The 24,797-nt window shown below is 37.2% G+C and overlaps 1 protein-coding gene across 1 annotated transcript; it reads left to right on the top strand.

Annotated features, from left to right (window-relative positions):
• The first annotated feature begins 21,706 nt into the window (after positions 1-21,706).
• On the top strand, positions 21,707-23,164 carry LOC129250787 (tigger transposable element-derived protein 1-like). The gene is made up of 2 exons (XM_054890381.1): positions 21,707-22,037; positions 22,374-23,164. The coding sequence occupies exons 1-2, from the start codon at positions 21,707-21,709 to the stop codon at positions 23,162-23,164; spliced, it is 1,122 nt and encodes a 373-aa protein (XP_054746356.1).
• Positions 23,165-24,797: the final 1,633 nt, after the last annotated feature.

Raw genomic sequence — 24,797 nt, forward strand, 5'->3', positions numbered from 1 at the left:
AAGTACGGTTAAAATTGTGAAAGTGATCGAAAAATATATAAGAAGGACGAATTGGTAAAAGTCGCTAAAGTGTGGCAAAAAGCGAAATTTTTGTAAACTTAAAAACTAAAAACTAAACTAAAAAATATTACTTGTAATAACTAATCCGAAAAAAAAAAGAATTGCAAACAAGAAAAAAGATTTGCTTCGTAAAAAAACAAAAAAAAAAAAAGGAAAAGAAATTACTAGAAGTTAAAAGTTAACGGAAAAAGAGAAGAAAGTGTACGGTGTGCATTCCAGTGCTAACGGCGTGAAAGACGAAAGAGAAAGCAAGCCAGCTATCATTAGAGAAAGCAGCAGAGCAGCGTGTGCTTAGAACAACAACAACACCCACAATGGCTTTGACGTTAGCTGAGAGCTTGCGTGAAGCGAGGAGCTTGCCTGCATTTAACGGGAGCAGTGAATATACGCTCAGCAACTACCTGAGGGACGTCGCAACTGTGTTGCAGCTAACGCCAGCAGAACATGTACAGACAATAAAAACAGTATTAAGCAATAGACTGCAAGGTAAGGCGTTAAAGGCGGTCGAAACCTTATTTAACCCTACATGGGAAAGTATAATAGTTAAGCTTAAGGAGGAATTTGGAGTAAAAAGAAGTTTTTTTAATTTAAGAAGTGACGCACTAAACGAAGAAGCTAGGAACATTGAGGAGTTACATTATAAATTAAGTAAAATTTTAAGTTTAATGAACACAAAGTATAGCTTAGAACCTGACATTTTGTATACACCTGAAAATAATGAAAAACTAATTTTTGATATTTATGTAAACTACTTACCTATTAGTATTAAATCTCTTTTGCTACAAAATAATATTAGATCTATTAACATAGCTTATACATTTTATTTAGAAAATAATATATTAAAAGATATAAAACTAGTAAATAATAAACAAGCGAATAGTTTTGCGCATAAAAGTTTTCAAAACAATAATGATTATCCAAATAACAATACCTTTCCAAATAATAACTTTCAAAATGCAAATAATTCATTAAATAGGAATGGTTTTCAAAGATTTCAAAATTCAAGCAACTTTCCTAATTATAGTAGCCGTAATAACAGAAATAATAGTGGTGGTTTTAATAATTGTAACAGAAATTTCAGAAATTTTCAAACGCAAACTTTTAACACTCTTAACAGAAATAATCAGCAACAACAAACCCAAAATTATGACTTAGAACATTTTAGTAATTTACGACAAAATCATTCATATAATAGATATTTAAGTAATAATGAAGAACCAATGGAAATTGATGCAATTCATGTTACAGAAAATTTTCCTGTGCAGCCTCGAAATTATCATTACCCATAGTAATATTAACTATAAATAATACAAAAACAAGATGCCTAATTGATAGTGGTGCTGCTACTACCCTCGGAGATTATAATTTTTTTTCCAATATAGGAATAAAGAAAAGTTTAATAAAACCAATTTTATTAAATACCCTGGTCGGTAATAATATTATTATAGATGAAGTGATAGTAAATGTGCCGGATGAATTCAAAGAAAAGAATAGCACCATGTCTGTTAAATTAATTAATTTTATTGATAAAAAATTCGATTGCATAATAGGAATAAATATTTTACAGCCCTTTGGAGCTATAATAGATTTTCAAAATAATACTCTTAAAGTAAATAATAATGAAATAAAACTAATTGACTATAAATTTAACATTTCTTATGAGGAAATTAATTATATAGAAAAATTTGAGCTGGATAAATTCAAAGATTTAATGCCTACAAACTTAAATAAGGAAGAAAATAAGTTATTAGAAAATTTTTTACATAAAAATAAAAAGACGTTTTATATTAAAAACCAAAATTTAACTACAACTACCTGTGTAAAACATAAAATAATAACTACTTCTAATAAAATAGTATACTGCAAGAATTATAGGCATCCACAGATTTTAGAAAATGAAATAGAAAAGCAAATAAATGAAATGTTAAAAGAAAATATAATACGCCCCAGCAAATCGCCTTATAATTCCCCTTTGTGGATTGTTAAAAAGAAGTCCGATAATTCGAACCTGCAGAAATGGCGATTAGTTATAGATTTTAGGAAGCTAAATGAAATAACTGTGGATGACAAATTTCCTCTGCCAAATATAGAGTCATTATTTGACAAGTTAGGTAAGGCACAATATTTCTCGTCCTTGGACCTTGCGAAAGGCTTTCATCAGGTTTTGATGGAGGAAAGCGACATTGAGAAAACGGCTTTTTCAACGCCCCGTGGTCACTTCGAGTTCATTCGAATGCCCTTCGGTCTCAAAAACGCGCCCGCTACATTTCAGCGAATGCTAAACTACATTTTGGCTGATTATATAAATAAAATTTGTATAATTTATATGGATGATATACTAGTCTTTTCAACCTCGCTAACCGAACACTTAGAAAGCTTGCAAAAGGTATTTAATAAACTGAATGACTACAATTTAAAGGTTCAAATAGATAAGTGTAGATTCTTATCGAAAGAAACAAACTTTCTTGGTCATATCATAACAAATAATGGGATAAAGCCCAACCCCGAGAAAATTAATATAATACAAAACTTGGAGCTACCAAAGTCAGTAAAAGAAATTAAATCGTTTTTAGGTTTAACCGGATATTACCGGAAATTCATTAGAAACTATTCCTTTGTTGCTAGCCCTATAATAAAATATTTAAAAAAAAATAGTAAAATTGATATTAATGACAAATCTTATATTGACGCTTTAGAAAAATTGAAGAAAATTTTAACAAATCCACCAATATTATGCTATCCAGACTTTAATAAAAAATTTGTATTGACCACGGATGCAAGCAATGCTGCTATTGGCGCGGTGTTGAGCCAGGATGGCAAACCAGTAAGTTACGCCAGTAGGACTTTAAATGGACATGAAAAAAACTACTCAACGCTAGAAAAAGAATTATTAGCCATTGTATGGTCAGTGAAATATTACCGTCCATACCTTTTTGGTCGAAAGTTTCTAGTTCAAACTGATCATCAGCCTTTGAAATGGCTTTATTCACTTAAAGAGCCCAATTCTAGAATCATCCGATGGAAAATATTATTAGATGAATTTGATCTCGATATTGAATATCTTAAGGGAAAGGAGAATAAGGTAGCTGATTTTTTGAGCAGAGTTGAAGTAAATCATAGTACGGAAGAAAATGTAAATATTAATTTCTTTAGAATAAATAAAATTGTTAATAAATATAGGACGCAAATAAGAATAGTTAAAAATAAAAATAAAGAAACCGAAATACTTTTTAAAAAATATAAAATAATATATGTGTCTGAGAATGACTTAAATAATACTCATTATTTGAATGATTTATTTAGACGTGAAATAAAAAAAGGAAAAATTGGGGTATACTCGGAGCTTGACAATAATAAATATAATATAATAAAGAACAAATTAATTGAATTATTTTCCAATAACAATAAAATAAATTTCATAAATTGTACTAAAGTTGCTAGTGATATTGAATCCGAGGAATCTTTATTGAATATCATTGATGATATTCATATTAAAGGTAACCACAGAGGAATCCAGGAGAATTTCGAAGAATTAAAAGATAATTATTATAATCCTAAATTATTAAAATTTATAAATAGATATCGCAATAACTGCAGAATATGTAATGAAAACAAATATGACAGAAAACCAATAAATAAAATATTTCAACATACTCCAACACCAGAAAAACCAAATGAAATAGTACATATAGATATTTTTCAGATACAAAAGACTAGTTTTTTGACAACAATAGACAAATTTACGAAATTAGGAACGGCACATAAACTAAATGACAAAAATATGGTAACAATTAAAACTAAAATCGAAGAGCGAATCGCATTTTTAGGAAAACCTGATAAAATTATTATGGATAATGAATATAATAATGCACTTATAAAGCTGTTCTGTCAAGAAAATAATATAGAAACTCATTTTACAACACCGAATTCGCCACAGGAAATTCAGATGTAGAAAGAATGCATTCGACTCTCTTAGAGCATATAAGAATATTAAAAAACGCTGAAAATATTAATGACTCTGAAGAATTAGTACTAAAAGCAATTAATTACTATAATAATACAATTCACAGCACGACTAAATTAAAACCAATTGATTTTATAAATAAGTTACATATAAATTTAAAAGAGGTTAAAGTAAGATCTGAAGCAATTAAAAAGAAAACCATTGATAGAGAAAATATTAAAAGAGAAAATATTACACTTAATTTACAAAAATCTAATTTATATATTAAAAATCCTACTGCAATTAGACAAAAAACTGCTAAAAGATTTAACAGCAACCCTAATAAAGTAGACACTGCACAATTTAGACGCCCATTAAAGTCTATAAAATAAAATAAAAATAAATAAAAAAAAAATAATAATAAAAAAAATGAAATGGATTTGTAGAGCAAAACATGGAAAACTATTCGTTAATATTTTTTTTTTATATTAAATCACACTATATTTATTTTTTTTAAATGTAAACTATAGAATAAGAAATGAATATTTATGGCTAATATAGTTTAATATTTATCTTGAAAAAAAAAACCGCTAAACAACTTAAATATGTATATTTCAAGTTATTAGTTAAGTGTGATTTAAATCTGTATCACTATAAGAAACTATTAAATTTTCGGATTGTATATTTGTAAAAGATTCGACGAGACTCGAATTCTTTAAGGAGAGGCGAGTTATATATTATAAGTAACTTTCCCCTTTCGCTCTCGCTCTCTTCATTATCTAACTGTAATAATTAGCTATGTAAGTTATATATTTAATTGTTGTAATTGTTGTAATAGTAAATGGGGAACTCTTTCTCTCTTCATTTTAAGTATAAATCTAACTGTTAAAATAAATTGAATAAGTATAGTTTTTAATGTTAAAAGTAGTCTTCAAAGTCACCTTGAAGAGTAAAGAACAGATTTATTTTGAAGTGTAATCAAACTTGTGCTATTTTAATAAAGATAAATTAAATTATAATAAACTAAAAAATAAAACTTCAACAAATTTATTTTATTTTCAAAAATAAATTTAACTCACAGGGCACTCGCTTTATTTCTCAAAATGCGTATGTAGTTCAAAGCTAAAATTCTATGCCTCGCGACTACAAGAACAAAATGCAGTCTTAGGCGCAGGCGTAGCGGCCATCATTCTAGTTGACATAGCGCTGAACAGTCGCGGCGGCGCCGAACAGTTTCAACTATTGTACTGTGCAACAAAAACTCATCATCAAAAAATTCATTGATAAGTTCGAGCTCATAGTTCTAAGAGCAAGAACTTTCATTCATAAAACGAGCCGCCAATATGCCAATTTTCTCGACAATTCGAAAATAGTCAATATTGGAATATTTCGCGTAGAATTATTTGCCAATATTTGATAAATCTTCAATTTTTGTCAAGTCGAGTGCCCGCGGCTTCGTACATATGTATGCATCAATATATGTACGTAAATATGTGTATATGTACAATGCTGTGCCTATGAATGTGCGCAGCGCCTATGAGTGCGCGCTGGATTTCTTGAGAAGTCTACCGTTTTATTTTGAGCTGTCGCTAGTGAGCATACATACACACAGCATATACATATGCGCAAATGTATATAAATTCACAAATTTACATTTGCATATGCCATCTTCCTGTGCGCCTGGTAATGAAGCGTTTGCTATAGAGGATTTTGATTCAGTTGGAAGGGATTCAACAAAGTTTTACAGACACCAGATAGATATAACATACATATGTATATAATTTTGGATGATTTGGAAAAATTCAAATATATAGGTCATTTTAAAAAGCTACCTAACATTCTTTGCTTCTAATCACCAAGAAATTCTTATCGACTGCTGCTAAATTTACATAATTCAGCCCCTACTGTTAATTTTTGTTGAAAAATGTGTCTGTGGTGAAATTGTCTTCGCGAGACGAGTACCCCTCGAAAATGAACACTTTCCAGTCATTAAGACTTCTCTATTCATTAACGTTCTCTGCGTGACATGTGCATCAAATACAGAAATAAAATTAAACTGCTCTCGGTGCCTGGTCATTCTGGTATAACTGGAAATGAGTTTGCCGATCATACTGCAAGTTATTTTGAAGCAGCACCGACCTTCCAATTTGCGTCTTTAGATAAAAAAGACCTAAAGAAACACATAGAGCTCCATATAAATTCAAAATGGGACATAGAGTGGCGCAGTTTCTTTCACAAATGTAAAAGTACCAACCCAGATCGTAGTAAGGTAGTTTACCCTAGTAATACCACCCGTCACTAATCAACAATTTTTACCCGCCTGAGAATCGGCCACACCAACGTAACGCATCAGCATTTGCTCACTGGAGGTTCTCCTTCTTCCTGTCCTTTCTGCTCCAGATTAGCATCAGCGGAGCAGAGCTACAAAACTTGCTGCAACGTGTTTGAGAAGCGTGATTACTTCTCGTATTTTTCTTAAGGACTCGGTTGTTGTTTCTTTTGACTGACCGACAGAGTGGGCATTTGTATTTTGTGGAATATTTTTAACAACTTGTGAATAGGAAGGTGAGTTTGAGTTGTGTTTGGGCGGATGAGTAGCAGAGATGAGCCTGAATGTGTCCCGTACTTAGGAGACAGGAGATCTCATTATTTCTCTTAGTGGCTTATATCTCAGTTTTTGCAAATTTTTATATACCATACAGCCTTTGTAGTTGGCTGGGTAATTGCCTTCGCACAAAGCGCACTTGCCTGTGTCACTTTTCGTCTTACGCGAATAGTTAACAGATAAATCACCTCCAGCGCATTTTATTCAGTTTGGTTTTTTGTGGTAATAAGATTTAGCTTATCCATATTGCTGGCAGTTAGTGCATTGAGGAACATCTTATGTGCTTATGGGATGAAGAATGTTTTTTTTTAATAACTTTGAAGCTCCTTTCCAGTTTAGGATTGCAGGTATAAAATTCTGCTTGTTTTTCTTCTAAGAGGGTAGTAGGCGACGAGCTTGAGCGGTTATAGCAGGTGGCGCTAAAGTAATCCTCCTATCAGAAAATGCTATTGTATACATTTTGCGATTGGCCCCTAATGTCAGTTCTGTTTTGACATTTGTGTAGTAAACACATGCCAAATACACGTTAATAAACAATGTTACACTACACTGCTCCAGAACGCGGAATATTGCTGACTATTTATTTGACCAATAATCGGTCGGTGACTTTGGCACAACGTGAATTTCGTCGCAGATTTCTTGGTCGTCCAACGCCTACTGGTGAAACACTGCGACGTTTAGCCGCTCGTCTCGAAGAGACTGGCACAACACGAGATGCTGCCAGGCGTGGCAGACCCCGGAGTAGCCGTTCTGCAGAGAATATTGCTGCTGTAGCCGAGGATGTCATGGAAGCGCCGTCGACATCGACCAGACGACATCGACCAGACGACGTGCCACCAAATGGGTATCAGTCGACGGTCTTTACAGCGAATTTTGGTACAAGATTTGAAGATGTTTCCGTACAAAGTCCAGACGGTGCATCAGCTGTTAGCTGCTGACCGCCAATCGCGTCTAACATACGCTCAAGCCATCCTCAATCACCACCAAGAGGAAGATGATTTTTCATCAAAAATAATCATGAGTAATGAGGCCCATTTCTATCTTACCGGGTACGTAAATAAGCAAAATTTAAGCTTCTGGGGCACTGAAAATCCGCGTGTAACCCACGAAGAGCCATTACACCCGCTCAAAGTCACTGTATGGTGTGCTGTTTTCGGAAATTTTTTTCTTCGAAGACGTCGCGGGCCAAACGGTTACTGTGAATGGTGAGCGCTACAGAGCAATGATCAACGAGTTCTTTTTGCCGCAACTTGATGAATTGGGATTGGAAAACATGTGGTTCGAACAGGACGGTGCAACGGCACACACTGCACGTGCCACAACCGATATGCTGAAGGATGCATTTCCCGGGCGTCTAATCTCCCGTTTTGGCGATTTGCACTGGCCAGCAAGATCGCTTGATTTGACCACTCCAGACTTCTTTTTGTGGGGCTTTTTGAAGTCGCGGGTTTATGTCCACAAGCCTCAGACTCTTGCAGCTCTTACAGACAATATCCATCGAGAATGTGAGGACCTATCGCCGGAAGTTTTGGCCAAAGTGATGGAAAATGCCATAAAAAGGGCTCAAATGGCAATCAACTGTGGCGGCGGCCATTTACATGACATCATATTCTCGACTTGATGTAAAAAACATTAAAGACTAAATAAAAAGAATCCACAAGAAGAATCAAAGTTTTTTTTTTTTTAAAACATCGGAAGGTTACTTTTGCGCCTCCTTGTATTTTAACCTTCTCATTATTTATAATTTTTAGGATATATGAGGCTGGGGCTTTTACTGCTAGGAACTTCATCAGTGGGGTGATATTGTTAACTTTGCTCACGAATATTGATTGGGGTTTTGACATTTTTTAAAAGTGGCAATAAAAATTAGATTGTCAACTACGGACCTATGGTAATGTTAAGTTATGGTGATAGTCGGTCTGTACGACCAACTCACTTAGACCATACAGGTTCGTTATGATACCACAATGCGACACGGGAACCGCCACCGAATTTAGTTTTCTTCGTAGAACCATTTTTTGGCTCTTATAAAGCACATAATTGGTAACACCTCCACTTCAGACAGGAGCCTGCTCCGATTATTGCTAAGGCTAGTCAATTGCAAAGGAAGTGCTCAACTGTGTTTTCCTCTTCCTCATCTCTACAACTTCTATAATATTCATGGGAAAAAACTCCTAGTCTGAAGGAGTGCCTGCCAAATAACCAATGACCGATGGTCACGACTTTCGAGATATCCTTTCTTGAAAGGCTAAGCAGTTCCATTGTCTTTTTCTTATTTAGTTGCGGCCATAGACCCAGTTGTTAGGTATGTGTATTTATCTTTACATGCTCTTGGATAATGCTATTCTTAAATAATAATTTGCTCGTGGCCATAAGTATCCCAATGGTACTTCTATCACTGAGCAGTTTAAGAGTAGTACCTTTCCTGGCTACCTCTATAGGCGACAACTAAATTCTAAATTTATTTTACATGTAGATGATCGTGGGATATACTCGGTAATAAAAAGTTTTAGAGGTTCTCAATTGTTTCAGTCCGAGCTTAATAAATGTAAATCAAAATTGTGAATAATAAAAGTGTTCTCATTATAACTTTACTAGAGAACATAATCAAATACCTTCGAGATATTTCATCTCAGATTCAAGGCTCAAGCAAGCTACTGAAGTTAAAGGCTTAGGTCTTTATTTCATTTCTATTTACCATTTTCAGATCTATATACACATAGCTCATAAAGTCTGCGTACACCTTACAAATATTTTTAAATTGTTTAAAAACACAATATAAATTTATAGTTCAAAAAATTATTGTAATTATTTTATTTTATTCTCCATAATTAATTATAATTTATTTATACAATTATAATTAATATATAATAATTAATGAAATCACTAGCTGCCAGGGTTATCGTCTTACGTTATATTTTAGAAAATTATATCTATAATGCTTTTCTGTTATCATTGTTGTTTCTTTCAAAAGTTAAAAATTATTTATAGATTAAGTAAGGAGGAGCATTCTACAAGGATATGAGGATCGTATGTGTTACTCTACGGCAAAATCGACATGATGGGAAAGCGTCTTAAGCGGAGTCTAACAAAGCATTTGTTCATTGCAGCAAAGATCGAAGAAGGAAGTTTTACGGCCAAATAGTAAGTGTTGATATTTTTGTTCGCATGATTGTAGTTGAGTCAATATGACATTGTTCTGTTGGTAGCAGAGCATCAGGCGAGTTTTGATACTTTTCTATTGGAGAAAGGCATAAAAATGTGAAGAAGAAATTTCGTTATCAGTTATGCCGACATGGCCTGGTAACCACATTAGTTTCACATTCTTCTTAGCTCGATTAGCACTTATGTACGGCCACTATGGGTTCATTGATGTTGGTAAGGTTTCTGACTCCTTCAAATATAAAACGGCTCTCAGTGAATATCATTTGGCACTTTTAATTGATTTGGCACTTCCGTGTCAAATGCGCATGCCACAGGTGGAAGTAGACCGTGCCTTCGAATAGTACCGTTTGAATTCACAACAGGGAACGCCGCGCCGGAATTGGATTTTGAGCTGTCTTTGTGCCTTTCAGAGAAAGGCTGAACGGCTTCCAGGAACAACTGTGAGTACTCTAAACCCTTATCATGTTGGTATCCTTGCCGCGGGGGTGGGGCTTAAATGGCGGCTAAACTCCATTTAGGAATTTAACCCACCATGAACTAAGAGGGGCGCTCCGTATGGGGATCGGTTGAACACCCATTCGCGAAACGGCATGTGCGATGTTCGTCCAATCATCTATACGGAAAATACCGTACCAAGACATTCGCAAGTCAAGGTGTGCTTGGAATCGTGCCGAGGACTGAATGGTGCGGGGAATTAAAACATGTGCATCGCGAACGGAGTTTCCCTCTCGAATACCTGGCCGCCTTCGAGAGCAACTGTAGCCTTACCGCGAGAAGGGGCGCTGCCGCGGGGGACCCCATTAATTCCCCTTAATACTCGTAGGTTGTGGAGCTTGACACAGTCAAGCGAAGCAATCGTAAGAACCAGATGATGAATACACAAGAAAAACACAAAAAATTCATGCCGCGCTGCGACACAATACCATCGTTCAAGGAGGATAACCTGCAAGCCTCCAGCCAAGATACGGCTGTATCAGCAAAGAGTAACGGAAGTACCAGCCATAGCACACCCATACCAAGCAAGCAACAACAACAAACAATTCTACCAACAACATTGCAAAAGGCGGCGGACGGCACTCAGAGAGAGAGTCAGGCCGCAAGAAAACACAAGTCCGAGGGTGTCCTCATGAAGTCTCGCTACACGAAGCTGAGGTTAATTCTAAGCAAGATTGCTAAGAAAGAACGAGCTGGAGCGACTGACGAGCGCGACGCGGCTGACAAGGTAAAATACCAACAGGTGGTCAAGGAGTATGAAGACTTCATATCCAAAAAACCTAAAGCGGACAACAATAAAAAAGGCGATGCGACGAAGAGAAACAGGTCACAGGACGTGATCGATCAGGCACCGAAGAGACCTAAGGTGTCCAAAATCATCGAAGAAACAGAACAACGACCGTTGGTGGTTAAGGATAACCTCCTCTACGCACTGATCACCGAGATAACAAATAGCGGCAAAGTGGTCTCGCAGAGGTGGAGTGGTCCTACTTCGAGACTGTAGCGTACTCAAATGCGACGACGACTGGTCAAGGGTAGTCCTAGAAAAGTGAGTTGCTCAGATCAGCAGCTCACTGGAAGGCTTAAAGCTTAATCTCATTCCGGCCAAGGACATACCTTGCCCTCCTCGCGCTCGCATTTGGCTACCTGTGTTGGACTTAAGCGGTGTAGATGTGCTGAGATACCTAAAGTAACACAACCCTGCGGTTCCGATGGACGACTGGGCAATCGTGAATGCAGAAGAACCGCAAAAGAGTAGCACGTCATTCGTTCTGCAGGTTAACGATGAGTGCCTGCCAATACTCAAACAAACCGGACAACAAAATGTGGTTTGGTCTAAGAAAGGCCACACTGAAAATGTTCAAAGCAGGCAGCAATGAAAATGAGGATGACCTAGATGAAGTCGATAGCAATATACAGCTAGAGAAGCTGTACCTAGCTGAAACGACAACAAACTCGATGCCTAGAGCCATACTGGTGAATCTGCAGCACTCGAAATGTGTCACAGAGAACTTGGATGTCTTCCTCGGGGAAGGGGACATCAACATCGGATTCATACAGGAACCTGGGTTAGAGACAATGTGGTTAAAGGGTTTCAAGACATTAATAACATCAACATACTCTACAATAAAGCAGACGGTAAGCCTCGGTCATGCATAATCACCAAAAAACACTTAAAAGCTTTTCTGTGTTTTAATTTTAGTACTCCCGACTTTACTGTGGTGAAAGTGGAGCTGCAGAAATCGGCAATATACCTGGCATCGGTGTATATGCCACATGAGAAACCAGCTCCGCCAGACGAAGTGGCTCGATTCCTGTAAACATTAAAAAGCACAGATAAACTATTGATGGGCTGCGACGTAAACGCCAGAAAGGAGCTCTGGGGCAGTTCAGAGACGAATGAAAGAGGTGAGTCACTTTTTGAATTCCTGGTAAACACCAACCTCGACACATGTAATGTAGGGACTTTCCAAGCTGGGAAGAGGTCTTAGACGTTACCCTATGCACAAAACATAATTCCCAAATAGTTACAAATTGGAGAGTATCCGACAAGAAATCCTTTTCGGACCATAGTTGGATTCTCTTCGATATCAATCTCAAGCTTGAGATTCCGACCCCATATAGAAATCCCAGATGAACAAACTGGCACACATTCCGTAGAGTGACCCAGTCTAAACTTCAACACATAAATAAAACCATAACGTCAAGTGAAGATCTAGATGACAAAGCAAGAGCTTTCGAAGCTTCTTTTGACGAAAGGGCTTGAAGCTTCATGTCCCGCCACATATGGCAAAACAACCTATCCAACCTGGTGGAATGAAGATTTAAGTCAACTCAGGAAAATGACAAGAGAAATCTTCAATATCTGCTACAAACACAAGTACTTCAAACCCTACAAAGATTGCCTTAGGGAATACAAGAAAGCAATCAAAGAGGCTCGGACAGGGGCTTGGAGAGATTTTTGTAGTTCCATCGAATCAACCAAAGATACGGCCAGACTAGGCAAGCTTTTATCCAAAGAACACTCCTGTCTCTCCTTCTTGAAGAAAGATAAGGGAGAATGGACAAAATCCTCGGCCGAAACACTAGAACATCTTATAAATACACATTTTCCAGGCAACACAGAATATATTGCGAACAATAGTAACAGTGTTCAAACCTCCAACCTGTCATCCACTACAGTCAATCTCATCGTATCCCAAGATAGAATATTATTGGCGATGAAAAACTTTGAACCATATAAAGCAGCCGGTCCAGATGGGATATTCCCAGCCATGCTGTGGAACACTCGAGAAACGACAATTCCTTGGCTGGAGGTCTTTTTCAGAAAAATCTGGAGGAGGGTTAAAGTGATTTTTATCCCCAAAGCTGGTAAACGTGGTCACGATACAGCGAAAGATTTCAGACCCATCAACTTATCCTCCTTTATTCTCAAAACTTTCGAGCGATTGTTGGATATATAATATATTTCAGGGAGAAGATTAACATGCCTACCTCAAAGGAAAATCCACAGAGACAGCTCTTCATGAGGTTGTAAGTGCGATCGAGAGGAGCATAGAATACAAACTGTTAGAGAAAAGCGCAATTAAATATATAAACACGACCGTTTCGTTTGAAGAACTTTATTGGAGTGAATTGAGTCACAGTAAGCATTAATACAAGAAGAAGAAGTAAAGAAGTTACAAACAAGGTTGATATTTTTTCGTACTTTAACTATACATGGTTGAATTGCAACTTGGCTCCAACAATCTCCGCCACAATTCGAACATGTTACATTTCCAAAATAAACTTCAAATACCAAAGGAAAAATATTAAATTCCGCCAGCCAATAATAATACAGAGCCACTGTATGATTTGCGGTCTGTACCGTCGGAACCCCAGTCTGCATCTGTAAAACATATCAAATTTTCCTGATGAGGAGAAAATGTGATCATACCTTTTGGACACCCTTTTAAGTATCTCAGCACATGCTTTGCGGCACCAAAATGTTCCTGATGCGCATGAGAGTTAAACTGTGCCAACTTAGCTATGATGTGCGCAATGTCAGGCCGCGATATGACAGCCAGATACATGAGTTCCCCGATGAGTGATTGATACTCGTTGCAAATCGCCTTCGTACATTCGCTCTCACATTTATTTAGCACCGTTCCGCTAGCCATCGGTGTCGATGACGCCTTGCAGCTTGTCATATTCCATTTCTCTAATAAGTGTTCTACGTACTTCGCTTGGTGGATGGAAATCGCTCCACGTGCATTCTCCCTTTCGATTTGCATCCCCAGATAAAAAGATGCAGGTCCTCGATTAACTGCTTCGACGTGTTGATTTAATTCCGTTATGATTTTCCGCATGTACTTCTCCGATGAGCACGCCAACAGCATATCATCAACGTACAGGCCAATTAAATTTATGTTGCTTCCGGCTCTCTTGATGTAAACACAGGTATCAGCATTACAACGTAAGAATCCCATTGTTAGCAAGATTTCGGTAACCTTTTTATTCCACTCTCTACCCGCTTGTTTTAGGCCGTAGAGTGATTTTTTGATTCTACAGACCAAGTCACTGTTTCGTTTGTCCTCAAACATAGGCGGTTGTTTCATGTAGATTTCGTCAGTTAATTCACCGTTCAAATATGCAGCGGCAATGTCAACGTGATTCACCAATAGCTTGTATTTTGCTGCTAACGCCAATAATATGCGAACTGTCGAATGCCTCACCACAGGTGCATATGTATCCGTGAAGTCAACATTTACCTTTTGTGCACACCCATTGGCGACCAGCCTCGCTTTGTAGCGTTCGACGACTCCCTCCTGATTCCTCTTCACAGCAAACACCCATTTGCAGCCTATCACGTTTTTATTTGATGGTTTCTGCACAAGCTCCCATGTGTTATTCTTCATCAGCGTGTCATATTCACGTTCCATAGCTTTTCGCCAATGTACAGCCTCGCTTGATTTCAGCGCCTCAGTTAATGTTGCTGGATTTTCGATGATAGCATGTAACATATGAGTTGAAGACTGGATTTTGGAAACAATCCTTCGACTGCGTAGGACTATTTCCTTTTCATTTACATCTTCAACATCTTCGAAGTCTAAATCACTCTCCTCGCCTGTAGAAGATTCCGCGACATCCTCTGCAGATTCTTCAACGATGATCTCAGCCGGTTTAAATTCCGTGGTTGCAGAGTTAGGTGACGATTCTTTTCGGACAATTGTGTTTATTCCTGGCAAGATCATTTCGAATACCGAACAGTTGTCGTCGTTTTGCTTTTCAGCCACTTTTCACGCTTCATCTTTATTCTCGAAGAAAATCACATCTCTAGCAATATTTATTTGTTTAGTTTCGCGATTGTAAAGTCGATATCCCTTAGTAAAATCTGCGTAACCAACGAATGTGTGTTTCACTCCTTTTGGAGCAAATTTAGAACATTTAGGTCCCTTTTGTACAACAACAGCATCGCACCCAAAAGTCCGAAAATGCGCCACAGCTGGTTTTCTGTGTGTCCATTTTTCGAACGGAGTAATATCTCCCAAAATTTTAGTAGGTGACCGATTCCTGATGTATGCCGCTGTGTTTATAGCTTCAGTCCAAACACTTTGTGGTAAACTTGAGTTTTCTAGCAAGCAACGCGCCATTTCCACCAACGTTCTGTTCGCCCTTCCCGGTTTGTTTTTCAACACGCGCCATATACTCTTTGAAAGCGTCAAATGCATCTGACTTTTTACGTAGAAATTTCACTTCTAAATAGCGTGTAAAGTCATCAATATAAGTTATAAAATACCGACTTCCGCTCTGTGATGCCACTTTCATAGGCCCACAAATATCAGTGTGTATTAATTCCAGCGCACTTTTCGTCGAAAGATTATTCTTTGTACAGTACGGCTTACCGCTTATTTTACATGTCGCGCAAGTTGAGCACTTAAAATCCGTCGGCATTTTTAAGTTAAGACCCCGTACCATGTATCGATTTGCCAATTTTGTCAAGTCTTTCGCGTTGAAATGTCCAAAGCGTTTATGCCAAACAATAAAATCTTTTTCATTTGCTATTGCGTTTACACTTTCCGTTTCTTTTGTTTCTAAAGCATTTACATAAAATGTTCCGCGATTTTCTTTTGCCGCGAAAATTATTTTATTGTAGTTTGATATCACATTCGCGTAATTTTTTGCAAAGTTTATTTCATATCCCTTTTTCAGGATTTTGGCGACCGATATAAAATTAGAATGTAAATTCGGAACGAATAACACGTTTTTAAGTTCGATTTCGCGTTTACTCACATTAATCTTTACATTTCCGATTCCACTTGCGTTAACTGTTTGCCCTGATGCCAGCAATATATTTTCTTTGCATTCTCTTATTGACACAAAAAACTTCTTGTCTCTAACCATGTGGCTTGTCGCACCAGAATCTAAAATCCAATTGCTTTTTATATTTGCTGTTGTATCACTCACGTTAAACACGACGTGCGTGGAATTGCACTCGGCTTTCTGTTTTCTACATTGCGCGCGAATATGTCCAGGTTTCCCGCACGCATAGCACTTTATCATTTTCTTTTTGTTCTGTCTTTGTGTGTTTGTATTTTCATTTTGCCTTTCATTCCACGAAGTCACCGCCAAAACCGTTTCACCTTCATTTGTCTTTTCACTTTGCCGCCGTTCTTCGTCTAGAATTTTCGCGATTAACTGTTTTAGCGTAGGCAACGAGTCGCGCGTTTCGACTGCAACAACAAAACTATCCATGTCTTGAGGAAGACTGCACAGAAGAATAATTGAGAGCAAATCATCCGACAATTGTATGTCTATTTCCTTGAGCTCTTCAATTATTTCACAAAACCGATTAAGTTGGCTTGAGAACTTTTCGTTTTTGTCGAATTTGAACCGCACCAAACTTTTAAAAAGCATCACTTTTTTCGCAGGACCATGAGTTTTATATCGTGTCTGTAGTATGTCCCAAGCGCCTTTTGCAGTCACACAGTTTTTTATATGCACCAGTTCGAACGGTTTAACACTGAGCAAGATGGTGGCTAATGCTTTTTGGTCAGCCGCCTGCCACAGCACCTTTTTGCTCTCTTGATCCGGACACGATTTTGAAATTGCACTCCACTGGTCTAACGTTACGAGCCGACTTTTTAATTGAATTGCCCAAATGGCGTAATTTTCGCCGTTTAATTTTTCAATTTGACCAACATTGACCGCCATTTCGAATCACTTTTTTTTTATTTTTATTTAAAAATTAATTTCTTTTTCTTTAAAACGAACACACGTGTGCGATGAAAGGCCCATAACCTTTGTTAGAGAAAAGCGCAATTAAATATATAAACACGACCGTTTCGTCTGAAGAACTTTATTGGAGTGAATTGAGTCACAGTAAGCATTAATACAAGAAGAAGAAGTAAAGAAGTTACAAACAAGGTTGATATTTTTTCGTACTTTAACTATACATGGTTGAATTGCAACTTGGCTCCAACACAAACAATACTCACTAGTCGCTTTTCTCGACATAGAGGGGGCGTTCAACAATGTTAGCGCAAGATCCATAATTGGCGCTCTTAATATGTTACGCACAGCCATAGGTCTCAACGAATGGATAGAGAACATGCTTAAAACTAAAATAATCATCGGTGAGGTAGGCAGCAGCACGATAAAACGCTCTGTCAACAGGAGAACTCCTCAGGGAGGAGTTTTGATCCTTCTGCTGTGGTTACTAGTCGCTAACAACATCCTTACCAAATTCAACCGAAAGGGAATTAAAGTATTGGCGTACGCGGACGACAAAGTGTTTATGGTTTCAGGAATGTTTCCAACTACAATCAGTGAGATTATGGAAGGAGTTCTGGTATTCCTAAGCAATTGGGCCACGGACTGTGGTTTAAATGTAAACCCTAGAAAAATTGAACTGATGCTTTTCACCAAGAAAACCAAGGTACCATACTTTAATTTCCCAAAACTAAACAGCGTCAGTCTCTCGCTAACCCAACAGGCACAATACCTAGGTGTTATCCTAGACCCCAAACTCAGCAGGAAGTCCAACGTAGAGTACAGGGTAAAGAATGTGAATATAGCACTTTACACGTGTAAGAGAATGTTGGGTAAAAAATGGGGTCTCCAACCAAAACTATCCTATTGGTCCTATACAGCCATTGTAAGGCGAATACTAACATATGCGGCACTAGTTTGGTGGCCTGCAACAAAAAAGAAACACAACAAAACTTAGCTGAACAAGATACAAAGAACAGCGTGTATCTTAACTACAGGAGCGCTTAGCACCAGCGCTCCATGTACTAACTCATCTGCTACCATTAGATTTACACATTAAAACAATAGCTACTTGCAGCGCGGTGAGACTCAGAGACATAGGAAGCTGGACAACAAGGTCGTTTGGTTACAGTAAGATCCTCCTACAGGGACCCTCGCTGCTCAAAAACAGATCAGACTACACATTCCCCGACCTTAGCTTCAAGAAAGGCTTTACGGTACGTTTTCCACCGAGAGCCGAATGGAGCAAAGGGAAGGTGATGGGAAGATACGATATCGAAATCTATACTGATGGCTCTAAGATGAGCTGTGGTGTGGGAGCTGGCTTCCATTCGGAGCCACTCAACCTATCTTAGCGTGTTCCAGGCAGAACTTTTAGCGATCAGAGAAGCATGCAAATCACTAAAGCTCTATAAGGAAGTTGGTGCAAGAGTAGCTATCTTCTCAAACAGTCAAGCAGCTATAAAGGCCTTAAACTCCAACTACATTTCATCCAAACTGGTCTAACAGTGTAGAGAGGAGCTGGAATTGCTTAGCCTTGAAATCCCCTTAGGCTTGAAATCCCTCTGAAATGGGTTCCCGGTCATAAGAACATACGGGATAATGAGATAGCGGATGAGCTAGCAAGAAAAGGTTCGTCACTAGACTAAGCGGAGGCGTTGGCAGTCTCAACCCCTCTCAACACACTGAAAGCATCCATTTCTTTACACTATCTTGCCTTAGCCGAAAGAAGATGGAAGCAAATAACTACATGTATTACAACAAAAAACACATGGCCGTCATACAAAATCCAAAGGACGAATCACCTGACATCTCACGCATCACTGCAACCCTTACAGGTCATTGGAAAGTAGGGGAGCATGCAGCCAGACTCAACCTCCCCTTCAATCCCATCTGCAGAAGCTGTCAAGCGGAAGGGGCGAAGGCAAGTCTTTTCCACTATTTATGTGAATGTCCGGGGCTAGCCAGGGTACGATTCCGCTCCTTCGGTAAGCCTTTCGTACAGCAAATTAATGAGATCTCATACATCGAGATAAAGGATTTGCTGTTATACTTGGACCTCACTAAATGGATTTGACTTGGAAGCAAAAACCACCAAAAGAACAAAAAAAAAGACATCACGGAGACAGTGGTAGTAAAACGGTGCTAGTCACTAATTAGGAGTATTTCGGTGGAATTATTCAGCCACTTCAACAACAACAACAACTCTAAATCATTTGTGTCGTCCTTGGTGTGCCTTGTAAGATCCGTAATAAATGATTTAATGCTAAGCAACCAAGCTTAAGCAGGCGATGGAATAATATCCAGTAGTAAAGGGTGACTTTTTTTAGAGCTATAGCAAAGTTTTTCAAAAAAACTCACGTAAAATTCAGAAAAATGTATGAAATTTTTATTTAAATCGATCGTACAGTCCATATAATTTGATGTTTGAAGATTATTTCATGCAAATGTTGACCGCGACTGCGCTTCAAATGGTCCATTCGCTTAGTCCAATTTCGGCATACTCTTTGACGAGATTTAACATAGTCCCACAAAAAATAATCTAAAGGCGTTATATAGCATGATCTGGGTGGCCAATTGACAGGTCCGAACGTGAAATAAAATGTTCACCGAACTCGCCTCTCAACAAGTCCATCAAGCTCTTGCATTTTGGGCAAAAAAAAGTTGGATATCATTTCACGGTAGCGCTCACCATTCACAGTTACGTTACGATTTGTAGCATCTTTGAAGAAGTACGGTCCAATGATACCTCCAGTCCATAAACCGCACCAAACTGTGATCTTTTATGGATACATTGGTAGCTCTTGCAATTCTTCTGGCTGATCTTCACTCTAAAATCGACAATTCTGCTTATTTACGTACCCATTGATCCAAAAATGAGCTTCGTCGCTGAACACAATTTTATGATAAAAAAGTGGATCTTCGGCCAACTTTCCAAGAGCCCATTCACCAAAAATTCTGCGTTGCGGTAGGTCGTTCGGCTTCAATTCTTGCACTAGCTGTATTTTGAAAGGCTTCACACCTAAATACTTTCGCAAAATTTTCCGCGTTGTTGAGTAACAGAGGCCCAATTGCTGCGAACGGCGACTAATCGATAATTGATGGTCATCATTAACAAGGGCAGATACAACTGCGATATTTTCTTCAGCTCGCACTCTACGTAAGCGTGTTGGTGGTTTGATGTCCAATAATGTAAATTTAGTTCTAACATTAGTCACAATGGCTCGAATAGCCGTTTCAGTGGGTCGATTAAACTGACCATAAAATGGAAGAAGCGCGCGATAAACTTTCTTAACAGAACACGCGTTTTTATAATAAAATTCAATAATTTGCAAGCGTTGTTCGTTTGTAAGACGATTCATGGTTATATTATAGACCAAACTGAAGATGTTTGACAGTGAAACAAAACACGAAACGTGCGTCAGCTGTTTAAACCAACTGCTTAAAAAGATAATAGCTAAAAAATCACCCGTTATTTCGTTTATTACCTCTAGTAGAGTACTAATACCAGGCTTATGTTTTTAATGGGCGTTTTTCGGGACTTCTTTAAAAAGGGGCTTAGTTAGTTTTGCAGCATAGTTCTAGTATGTGACGATATCGAGTGTAAATTATCCGATCTTGAATAGAGGTGAACACGTCCTCAGCTAGTAGATTCGAGTTGCTCGAGTTGTCCTAAACGCACGTAGGCTATGTCGAACGGCGGCACGGTAAAGAGATTTATTAAGCAATAAAGAGCTTTTGGCACATTTTCCACATTGTTAGTTTGGTTATATTGAGGAGGGTATTTGTGTGAACTTGACTCTTATAGGATGCAATATACTTAATTATACAGGTAACCCTCCTATAACGCGGTACTTCTATAGCGCGATTTCGCTACAACGCGGTTTGCGAATTGCGGAATGTTTCTTATAACGCGACTCCTACAACGTGATTTTTAAGCATTTTTTAAATACAATACATATTCTATAAACTGTATTCTATAAACACACAATTATCAAAAATTACTTGTGTATATGTGTATATCTATTATTCGTAGTCTCATAAAGAAATAATAATATGTTTGTATTATACATATGTACATTTACACACACGTTTTTATATAAAACAAGGGGTTTCCCCGAAAATTAACTCTTGAGCACTGTTGCCAACTCCCTCTGAGTAACGAGAGCTAAAACACCTCAAAAAAAGAGCTAGATCTAGCTCTGAAAGAGCTAAATTGGCAACAGTGCTCTTGAGAATGTTTTTGGAAATTTGATTTGGTTTAGTCATTCACAGTAAGTCGTGAAGAGGAGTTAAAACAAATTTTAAAACGTTTGTGAAACCATTTTTCGTATAATAATAATTTTGTAAAAATCAAGATAAATAGATTTTATAATCGGTGAGTTTCTGTTAAACTTTTTTTATAACTGAAATTAATTAATTTGTAATTTAGGCCATAAAAATGCCAAAAGCAAAGGAAAACGCATCATTAAAACGAAAGTTTATCACGATTGAAACCAAAATTCAAATTTTGAATCGGATTCAAAATCAAGAGAGAATAGCTGATGTTGCTAGACATTTTAAATTAAACGAGTCCACGATAAGAACCATAAAAAAAAATCGAAGATAAAATTAGAAATTCGGTATCATCCGGATCATCGGTCCTCGCAAAAATCACTTCTCGGCCAAGGACGAAGATAATAGAAAAAATGGAACAATCGCTAACGGTATGGATAGAAGATATGACGCAAAGGCGGTTGCCTTTGGATGGGAATATAATTAAACAGAAATCATTAAAAATATTCAATTATTTAAAGGAAACAGGACAATCAACAACCGACGAAGATAACCACCAATTCGTGGCTAGCAAAGGTTGGTTTGAAAAGTTCAAAAAACGGCATGCTCTACACAGTTTGAAAATTCAGGGTGAAACAGCATCCGCAGATGCTGATGCGGCGAATAAATATCCTGAACAGTTCATAAAAATTATTGAAGAACATGGTTATTTGCCAGATCAAATATTTAACGCTGATGAGACAGGTTTGTGGTGGAAAAAAATGCCATCAAGAACTTTTATTTCGAGGAACGAAAGAGGAGCTCCTGGCTTTAAGGTTTCTAAGGACCGAATAACATTGTTACTTTGCAGTAATGCATCTGGTGATTTTATAACAAAACCAATGTTTATTAACAAGTCATTAAATCCACGTTGCATGAAAGGAAACTATAAAAACAATCTTCCAGTGTATTGGAGAGCGAACAAAAAAGCATGGATGACTGCCAAACTATTTAATGATTGGTTCTACCATTGCTTTGTTCCCGACGTAGAAAACTATCTAAAAAAAAAGAACTTGGCATTCAAAGTTTTGCTGCTTTTAGATAATGCACCAGCTCATGCAACTGATTTAAGTCATCCAAATATTCAAGTTGAGTTTTTACCGCCCAATACTACATCAATATTACAACCTTTAGATCAAGGAATAATATCAACCTTTAAAGCATACTACATACGCAAATCATTTGAATTAATATTAGAGAAGATAGAATCATTGAATATAACGGTCAAAGAAGTCTGGAAACAGTTCTCAATTTTAGATTGCTGTGAAATCGTCGGCAAATCACTCAAAGACATTCGTCAATCAACAATGAGAGCTTGCTGGAAAGCACTTTTGCCAGAGGTTGTAGTACAGGAAACTGTTGTTAATCTCGTTGAGGATGAATATGAAAACGTAGTGAGACTGGCAAACGTAATAAAAGGCGATGGATTTGACGAAATAAATGTGGCTGATATTCGAGAATTAGTTGTGGACGACGAATTAAATGAAGTAGATTTAGCAGCAATGACAAGTGAAGCATTATCGATTGAAGAAAGCTCTGACGACCTCTCTGACACCGAAATCAAAAACTTTTCGCTAAAAAGTGTGGAGAAACTTTTAAATCTGGCGAAGGAGTTGGAAGAGTATGTTTTGGAAAACGATCCTCAGGAAATCTATAAAGATTTACGAAGTAGGACAAAGCAGACATCAATAAAAGATTTTTTAAAACCAGCAATAATAGCTGAACCGGATCAATGTGATAGTGGGTCAAGCTCGGATTTTGAAATAGGACGACCAAGAGCAAAACGTTTGAAGCAAATTATAATAAGTGAGGACGAGCGAGCGGATTTGTAGAAGGTTGAGATTTAAAATCCTCTGAAATATGTAGATTTGAAAATCCGTGTCTATTTTTCCCAGATTTTATTTTCCTTAGTTTTATGTTATTTAAATAAATGAATTGCTTTTTGCTGGTTAATTAAATGAATTAATTTATGTTATTATATTGAAATAGACAAATAGAAAAATATCTTTGAAAAAATAAATTTTTTTTATTCGATGAAAGGTCTAATATAATTAATTCGGCTGAGAAAACTTTAAAATGTTACTTGCGTGATATTGTTTAAGAAAAGGAAAAATGGAGGAAAAAAAAGTTTCCTACAACGCGATTTTCCTACAACGCGGAGTTTTTCAGGAACCAATTAATCGCGTTGTAGGAGGGTTACCTGTATTTAACATGGCAACTAGGCTGTTTCTTAAATTATTAAAATGTTCTCTGAATTTATTGTTTATTTAAAACTAACATAAACTTAACAAAACCTTACTCCATGAATGAAAAATTAAATAAAACCACAGAATTATTTCTATTGTTAGGGACCAAAATTATTCACACAATTCAATTTCACAAATAAAATATTAAGTTTAATGAAGCTTTATTATTTAGTATACATTCCTTTTTGCTTGATGACTTCACTAAGTCTTTTTGGCATAGAGTTAACTAATTGTTTAGTCACATTTGTACTCAAATTTGGCCAATTCTGTTGGAGTACCTCATTTAGCTGGGTTTTGCTAGTTAGTTAATTTTAGCGACACGCCAACCGAGTTCATCTCACAAGTGTTCGATGGGATTCAAGTCTAGAGACTGAAAGGGTGTTGGAAGAATGTGAGGCACATGATGTAAGATCCACATACGCATATCGTGGGCAGTATGCTTGGGATCATTATCTTGTTGAAAGTAAAAGTTAGTCCCAACACACAATTTTTGCGCACTTTCATGCAATTTTTCTTTTAAAATAATAAGGTAAAGTGATTTATCCATACCATCAATAAATACAAGATTACCCACATCTGCCGCAGACATACATCCCCAAACTATTACACCCCCAACACTATGATTCACTGTATTTACGGCATTGAGTTTTCTCCAGACTTCCTTTCATCCGTTCGAAAAATGTTGAACTTACTCTCGTCATTAAAAATAACGTTGCTCCAGAAATCACGTCGATTATTTTTATATTCCTTTGCAAACTCTCTCTTATTTTTATTGACCTTGCTGTCGAGTGGTTTCCTTCGAGACATTCGCGAGCTATAGCAGGCACCTTTCAGATGGACTTCTTTATTAGTCTCTTCACGAACTTCTGCTACCACTTGCGTTAATGTAATATTTGAATTCTTTTCTATTTTTCTTATCATATGGCTTTCATCATGAGGGTCAATTTGCGTCGCCTTCCGGTATGAAGTTGGCTCTTAAGATTTGCTTGTTTTAAAAAACATGCATAACTCCTTTAGCACAGAAGACATCTCGCTTGAACTTGCAAATCTCAGTCACAAAGCAATGAATATATTAGGTGCGCAACTAAGTTCCCGCTGTTAGTCAATTGATGCCGCCAACAGTGTGTGCTAGTCGAGTCTAATATAACCTTAACGTCATAAACCAAGCTTCGACATATGGTAAACAAACTCCTTCGACACATTAGTGATTTTGTTTTGG

Source organism: Anastrepha obliqua, chromosome 6 (assembly GCF_027943255.1).
Source record: "Anastrepha obliqua isolate idAnaObli1 chromosome 6, idAnaObli1_1.0, whole genome shotgun sequence".
NCBI lineage: Eukaryota > Metazoa > Arthropoda > Insecta > Diptera > Tephritidae > Anastrepha > Anastrepha obliqua.